The sequence below is a fragment of the Arachis hypogaea genome, chromosome 20, assembly GCF_003086295.3.
Source record: "Arachis hypogaea cultivar Tifrunner chromosome 20, arahy.Tifrunner.gnm2.J5K5, whole genome shotgun sequence".
In the NCBI taxonomy this organism is placed as follows: domain Eukaryota; kingdom Viridiplantae; phylum Streptophyta; class Magnoliopsida; order Fabales; family Fabaceae; genus Arachis; species Arachis hypogaea.
In genome coordinates, this window is record NC_092055.1 from 4142386 (window position 1) to 4150707 (window position 8322).

Genomic DNA, 8322 nt, shown 5'->3' on the forward strand with positions numbered 1-8322 from the left:
ATTATTCTAATAATTTATTTGTTGGATAGACATTCATTGTGATTAAGAAACTTTAATTACTATCCACGTATGATATGACATTATTCTATTCTTTTCTATTGTTTGTACGTTATTGAATGTTTGTTTGTTTCTTTTTTCCAGCGAATACGGGTAATGATCCTTGAAGAATACGGTTTCCAACTTTTGTAATTAAAAGTTTCATATTTTCTTGTATTTTCGCATACGCTATTGGTACTTGACGACCTCAATATATAAGTTCGTTACAGATAATGTATTTTTTTTTTTTACCAAAGATAAGAGACTCGAACCCGCAACCTCTTAATTGAGTATGAAGAGATTATGCCATTTGAGTAAGCAACCTCTTAATTAAGTATGGAGAGTCTATGCCATTTGAGCTATTACTCATTGATCACAGATAATGCATGTTTATGGTTCGATATTAATTCTATGTGATTAAAACATATACTAGTATATATATATATATATATATATATATATATATATATATAGACTCTCATAAGGAGCGGAATCAGTAGGGAGAATCTATGGCCTTTTACATTATTTCAATATATCAAATTAAAGTGTGTCGGATTTATTCGAAAAGAAACGGAAAGGCTATAGCTAACTAGCTACTATGAAAGATCAATATCAAAATGGATAACTTTCATTCCACGTCAAGTTGTATGTTGCCGAGAAATAATATAGAAATTAAATGAACATCTATGATTTTCCAGTATTTTATATTCAAGATATATTATTGGAGAAAAACAAAAAAGAGAAAGAGAAAAATTTTAATTCATTATTTAACAAAGTTATGAATGGACAATAATAACCCTACTATTTATACCACAATATTTGAATGTACCTAAGCACTAAAATTAACATAATAAAAACCAATCTTTGATTATATGAGTGAGTCCTTAATTCACATCAAAGCCAATCAACTTAATTACATGTCACTCTAATTATATTAATCCCATATATCATATATGTATAGAATAAATATTGTCACTTAGTGAAAGAAATAATAATAATGAACGAATTACTACAACTTTCTCTCAAAAAGTCTTGTTTTGTTGGTATTCCCATCGAGTGATGATGAAGCAAAGCGAAAAAGAGAAGAGGAATCACCTTGGAGAACCAAGTTTGGAATAAGTTGAGTAGGTGATGAACATCTTTGACTATTATGATTGTGATTATGATGATCAACATGGTCATAGTTGATGTAGTAGTCCACAACAGGAGCAGCAACATTTCTATCGTTATTATTTTTGTGCTTCTTACTACTGTTATTCATCATCAATATCTTTCCATAGGGAAGATCATCATCATTATCTTCCTTTATAACAATGGAATTGCCGCATTGTCTAGGTTGTGTTTGGTAGAACACTTTTGAAACTACTAGTTCTCCATCTCTCTCTTCTTCATTGCTTCCAAGATGGTATTGATGCATCACCCAGTTAGTTTTCTCAGGCTTTTTTTGCCTCCCATAGTTGGTGTATAGTACTAGAATCTTCTTGAAACCCTTCACTAGGCCGCCGCCGGCCACCACCGGTCTTGTTTTTCCGGTTTTGTGCCACCTTGTTTCGCTTCCATCTTCATCGGTGTGAACCTTTCTTCTCTTCCTTGTTCCTGTTGTGTATGCTTTTGAAGGCCTGTGGAAGAAGTGCCGGATCTGCCCATCTTTCTTTACTCCTACATCATTAATTAATAATAATCTTTCATTTGTCTCATACTTATTACATAAAGAAACTCTTATGTTAAGAAATGTATGCAAATAATCTTAACATGTAAATATAAACAAAAGGAGATGAGATATAGTGTAAAAATGTTGCAAACCATTATTATAGTTATGGTATAATTAACATGATTTTCGTCATTCATAATGCTATAATCAATCATTAACTTTAGAATCAGATAATTGGATTATCGACTATGCTACGTGTACTAAAATGTATGTTGAAATATAATTAAACCACACATATATAATATACAAATATATTAATTTTGATGTATAAATAACATTTTTGTTAGACTATATATGTATTGATATCGAAAAATAAATTAATATATTTAATTGTTTAATTTTAATGTACTCACCTTAAAAAATGTTTTTAAATTTTTAGCTAAGTAACAATACGGAATTAAACTTACGTGTATAATTAGTATATTAAAATTTAATTCTATATTTAATTTTATCTTAAAAATTAAATTGGGTGATCATTGACCAAGTTGAATTTTTAAATCATCAATCTTTTCTTTTCTCTCCAGTTTTGGTTACAAGGATAAATTTAGGGTAATATATATGAAATAATGCTACACTAAGATATCAATCAACAGCAATTTAAATTTGTTATATAGGATATATAGGAGCTATATATGAAATGATCTGGGTATATATATATATTGAGTATAACGAAGGCTCATGAAAATAGAAGAGTAGCAGGGCAGCAACCCCATTTTTTGGTGTTGACAGATAGATTTTGGCCGACACCCCACGCCATGTTCAAATTTGACGTAAAATATAAACATTTTTTAGAACATAATTAAGGGTTAATAACGTTTTCATTCGGCATGCTACATGGCTAAACTTAAGAGTTTGGTAGTTATTGCCACTACTCAACCATTTGAAAGGTGAAATCTTTATATTTTCAGACTCTTTTAATCACCCGGTAATTTATAGTATATAACAAGTTTAAAAAAATGTTTTAAAAGCTTAAAAGATATCACAATAATTTAAATAAAATTCTAAGATCCCGCTTGTGGTGTGTATATATAATAATTAGATCCTTTTCAAAGAGAAGATCAAATTAAATCATTCTCATTATTATTATTACAAAAAGAGTAATTAATTTTATGCATGCCGTGCACAGCAAGACGTGCGTGCAGCGTGCCTACCTTAAATTATAAATGATATAATAAGTTTATAATAACCTATGTCCTAATTATATTAATTAGGGAAAATGAATTAAATAGAAGAAATAAAAGAATAATACCTGGTAGCTTCTCTGGGTGTGTATAACAGATGCCATTCTCGTCTTGAAGTGTTGGTATGAACTCATCAATGAGAGGATGAAGGTTGGGCACATGAGACATAACTTTTGCCTCCAAATGCTCCAATATTTCAATGTCATTTGGGTCAAACTTCACTCCAGCTGGTAACCCCGGCAACTCATGAATTCCACCCTATCAAAACAATTAAACCAATTTATTATATATTCAAGTTCCTAATTAATAAACCATAAGACCACAAACAAAGAAGATAATTTAATTTGAGTACCTGCTCTTGGATTATTTGAATGTTATGGCCACATGAGGGGCAAGTTACGTTTGGGTCGGATTTAGGTCTAAGAGTAATAGTACTATTATTGGAAGCAATTATCTCTTTCTCATGAGTGTCATTGCACCATGCCATCACAATAAATGAGACCACCCTCTAATTTTTCTTCCCTTATACTTAGAATTGTAAAAACAAAAAACCCCCAAAAATTGAACAGGAGAAAAAATTACAAGTTAAGTATATAGTTAAGAGAAAGGTAAAATAAGGTAGAAAGCATAGTAGTACTTTATTTGTACTCTTTTGGGACACGTTCTATCTCCCTTAGCTTATGATTACCATGGCCACCGTCTTGAATTCGTTCTTATGTGCTTGATGATATTGGTGATCACTGATAGAGAGAGAAAGAGGGAAGATCAGATAAAGAAGAGGACAAAAGGTATAAGCGATAGATGAAATAAAAAGAAAAGGTGGGAACCAAAGGAAGCGGTTCTAGATATAAGGAAAGGTTACTTGGACGTCAAGTTTGGTAATAATATTATGGTATATACGTTTTTTTTTAAATAGAATAAATTCCTCCTAGACTACTAGACTTTTCTTTTTTGCTGCATTCCTACATTTATATCTATGGTGTTGTAAAAAATTAAATTATTTCACTTATTATATATTAAGGCCAAACAAAAGGGTCTCATTATGATTATTATTAATTTATTATTATACATGAAAGCTTATATATATGACTTTAAAAAGGTGATCTAAGGTAATAATGGAGATGGAGCAAACCTGATTCTTTTGAGAAAGAGATCCACATAATTAAGGTTTTGTGTGTGTCCAAAGCTGATTAGTGATGAGCTGCTAGTAGCTAGTGTTAAGTTGCATTAGAGTGCCCTCAAAGTTGTGGAAAAATTTTGGGTTAAGTATAATTTTAGTTCTTAAGATATACATTTTTTTTTGTTTTTAATATTTTTTTATATAAAATCGTCTTTAAAATTTAAAATTAAATTTTAAAATTGTCATTTTTGTTTAAATATTATAATTTTAGACTAAATTACTAATAACAAAAAAAATTATAAAATAAAAAAAAAAAAGAAAAAATAAGAGAAAGAAAATATTTTTGCTTCTACAAAAAGGAAGGAAAAAATAAGGGAGAAATGAAGAAGTGTCTACGATTCATCTGTATCTTCGATTTCGCCATCACCTCCGCACAATTTTGGTCCTTAAAATAAGAACGATTTTAAAACCAAGTTAAATCTTAGGGACAATTTTCTATAAAAAAAATATTAGAACGAAACAAATCTTCAACCTATATCTTAAAAATTAAAATTATACTTATCCCTAAAAATTTGGTACACCGTACACATATCTAAGTATACCACAAAAGGATGTTTTCACTGTTTATATAAATTACTTTTAGTACTAAAACAAAAATATAAAAAAATAGTGCATATCATAAGAAATGAATGAATGAAATATATACAAAGAATGAACTTTAGTTAAAAATATAGGAAAAATTTCAAGTGTATCAAGGAACATCGATGTTTCAGTTATTTTAACTGTTGATTTTAATTAATATATATTATATATACTTTTTATAATTCAGATCAACGGTTAAAACAACTGGAACACTGGTGTTTCCGATACACTTAAAATTCTTCCAAAAATATAATACATTTTTTTGCACCAACCAACAAAAAAAACATACACACTAGTACTGCATATTCTCGTTAATGTTCAATTCTTCACGAATCTCTCTTATTTTCCCCCCTCCATTCATCTCTGTTCCCTTCACACTGGGAACTGAATATCTTTATTCTCATTCAACAAAGTTGTGCTGGAACCTATGAGAGAGCATATTAGCTTGTTGGTACAAACATACAGTAATTTAATTTAATTAACTATATGTGCTTAATTATTGGCATTTGTAGAGGATGGACTTACAAACATTGATTATTAACAATATCAAGAATGATGAAGAATGCTGGATTACAACGTGGTTTTGTAAATCACATATAGCTTGGGGAAAACGAATGTTAACAATCAGCGTCTTATTATGATATAATTATTAAATGGTTTGTGATAGAGTGACGTTCTGGTAAATTTGCATGTAAGGAATAATGACGTGGAGAGATCCTATTGGTTGGATTGTTGGAGGTACGGTACATAGCAAAGACAGGAGCACAGGAGATTATAAGGCTTGAATTAATTAAGAAATAGTGACTTTTGTATGCGGCAGCCGACACGTCTTTATGAGCTTGTCATAGAAGCCAAGCAAGAGAAGCTTAGGCATTAAGCTTCACAATTTTTTTTTTTAAATTTAAATCTTTTAAATTTTAAATTTTTATTTGAGATGATAAAATACGATTTTTTATTTTTAAATCTTTTTATTTTATATTTTTTTTGTTCTATCTATAAAATAAATGATAAAAAGTTACAATATATCCTCTAAATAAATTTTAAAATTCAAAAAATTCAATTTTTACACCGTTAAAACCAAATTATTTTATATTTTATTTAGTTTACCCTCTAGGCCTCTACCCACACAAGAAAACTTGTGTGTATAATTTTGTTTTTTAATTATTAATTATTGTGTATAATTTATAAAATTGTATTTGGATGAAATATTTTTAAATTTAGGAACATTTTAAATGCATGGAAAATTTAATATTTAATTACAAAATTCTTTATTTGGATGAAGTAAATATACTACTTGTATATATAAAATTCTTTATATGGATAAGGTAATAGAATTGCCAACTTGTTTTCTTCTTCTTTAATGTTTAGACTTTCCTTCTTGTTAATTTTAAGTGAGATATAGAAAAAAGTGAACTTAAAATTTTCTCATTACAAGTGGAAATTGAAATTTTTATTTTATTTATCAAAATTCTTTAAATTATATATAAACAGTAGAAGGATAATGGACTCCTTTTGGGTTTTGGTTGTTTTGAAACTACTGAAGCGTTAAAATGGCCTGCAGGAAAGTAAGCCCAACTCCCCTCCTTTAAGTAAGCCAATGAGCCATAGCTCACACGGCATTCCGCCCCTTCCTCATCTCAAAGGTCTCGGGTTCGAGTCCTACCAGCTGCAACCGAGAAGAAAAAATTGGTAAGTATATGAGGAGTGTGTGGGTGTGTAATGTGTACCTAGAATTGGGGGTTGTCCAATCCACCGACCAAAAAAAAAAAAAAAAAAAAAAAAAAAAAAAAAACTAGAATAAAAACCGAAAAAAAAACAATTAACTAGAATATGTACTGTATACGGGATACTATATAAAAATACATAATTGTTTTTTCAAATTTGTTAAATAAAAACACGTACATAAATTTAATTAAATTTAAAATTTAACTATTTTTAATATTAAAAATAATAAAATCAATAATTAATAATTTTATTTGTTTTCAAATATAATCATTACTCATGATTAAATTAAAATATTTATATTAAAATCCTATCATTTCAAGATTTTTATTTAAATAATATTAACAGTTAAATTTATAAATATTTTTTTATAATTTATGAGTAAAAATTTTAAATTTTATTATTTTTATATTAAAATTGATTTGAGCAAGTACAATTTAACATGAAATAAAAAATTATCATTAAATTACCTTTTTTATTTTACATGACGATAAATTAAATCAACTAACATATATTTAAATTAATTAAATCAAATAATTAATATAATAAATTAATTATAATTGTTTAGCTCAATGAAATAAGTTAAACAAATAAAAAATATCTTATAAATATGTTATATAAAAATTATAATATTTTAAAAAAATCATTACTTAAAATACATAAGATAAAAAAATTAATATAAATTAAAATAAAATTAATTCATTTATTCTAATAAAATCAGATAATTAATATAATTAATTAGTTATAATTAACATGATCAAATAAAATATAAAATAATTTGATATTTATCTCAATCAAATCAAATAAATGATTAATAATGACATTCTTAAAAATAATTAGTCATGATATATAAGATGAAAAAATTAATATAAATTAAAATAAAATCAATTTATTTATTCCAGCCAAATCAAATAATTAATATAATTAATATGGTCAAACAAAATATTAAATAATTTAATAGTTATCTCAATCATCAAATCAAATAGATAATTAATTAAAAAATATATTTAAATAAATAAAATAAAATAAATTTAGAAATACAAACATACATACCATAACAACTATGTTATTAACAGGGAAAAAAAATCAATTTTAATAATATATAATAGATAGATACTGATATTAGTATTAAACTAGTTATACATATTTTTACAATTTTACAGTTAACAAACAAACTAGTCATCCATCTTCCCGAAGATTAAAAAAAATGTTAATATTTAAATTCAGATACTTATTTAAGTGAACGAATGAATTGATCACTCGATGAACTAAGTTAGTTTCTCAATGTTCCTGACTCTTTAAAATATGCATGTATTAACGGCCAAATAGAAAAAAGTATGCCTATATTTTTCATACAGGATACGATGTAACAATGAAAAAGCTGTAAAATAAAATTACATAAGTATAAGCTGATTAAGAGTTGAAATAATGAGAGTCATAAGATTCGGAAAAAAGACAATGTTCCTTTCATTACATAAATGTTCACCATCCTAATGTCAAGGGCACCGTCCACTTCTTAATTTCAATAATCCCCACCAAATGATATTTTGGTAGCTTCAAATAATTTATATCTAATTTTTCTGACTTCTCAACCCGTCAGAACTTTTGTGATAATGCCATGCCCTCTTCTAGTCTTCTTCCTCAATGAAATTCTCATACCAATCACTAGCATCTGATAAATGTCAAATTAAAATCACCTAACTTATCCCACTTTCAATCCCTCTCTCCCTTTTAATCAACTCTTATTGAAAATGTGCATATGATATGATATGATATATTTACTTTTCATGGACCCAAAATGCATGCAATATATATCATTTTATTGGTAATTGGTCTGCATCTAAATATGTATAATATTGAAAAGGCAAAATTGCTATACCAATTTAATTTCACAACCCAACAACTTTATA

General features: G+C 27.2%; 1 protein-coding gene across 1 annotated transcript; it reads right to left on the reverse strand.

Annotated features, from left to right (window-relative positions):
* Positions 1 to 878: 878 nt before the first annotated feature.
* Positions 879 to 3912, reverse strand: LOC112785172 (NAC domain-containing protein 73). Its single transcript, XM_025828617.3, has 3 exons — positions 3281 to 3912; positions 2997 to 3186; positions 879 to 1695 (listed from the first exon to the last, which is right to left on the reverse strand). The coding sequence occupies exons 1-3, from the start codon at positions 3413 to 3415 to the stop codon at positions 1046 to 1048; spliced, it is 975 nt and encodes a 324-aa protein (XP_025684402.1). The 5' UTR covers positions 3416 to 3912; the 3' UTR covers positions 879 to 1045.
* Between the last annotated feature and the right edge of the window lie 4410 nt (positions 3913 to 8322).

Bases quoted from the DNA above. Each gene is read 5' to 3' on its own strand.
- LOC112785172 (XM_025828617.3), bottom strand. From the start codon at position 3,415: ATGGCATGGTGCAATGACACTCATGAGAAAGAGATAATTGCTTCCAAT. The intron at 3,187-3,280 runs GTACTCAAATTA...TTGTTTTGATAG, and splicing joins TTCAAATAATCCAAGAGCAG to GGTGGAATTCATGAGTTGCC. The intron at 1,696-2,996 runs GTATTATTCTTT...TTAATGATGTAG, and splicing joins ACACCCAGAGAAGCTACCAG to GAGTAAAGAAAGATGGGCAG.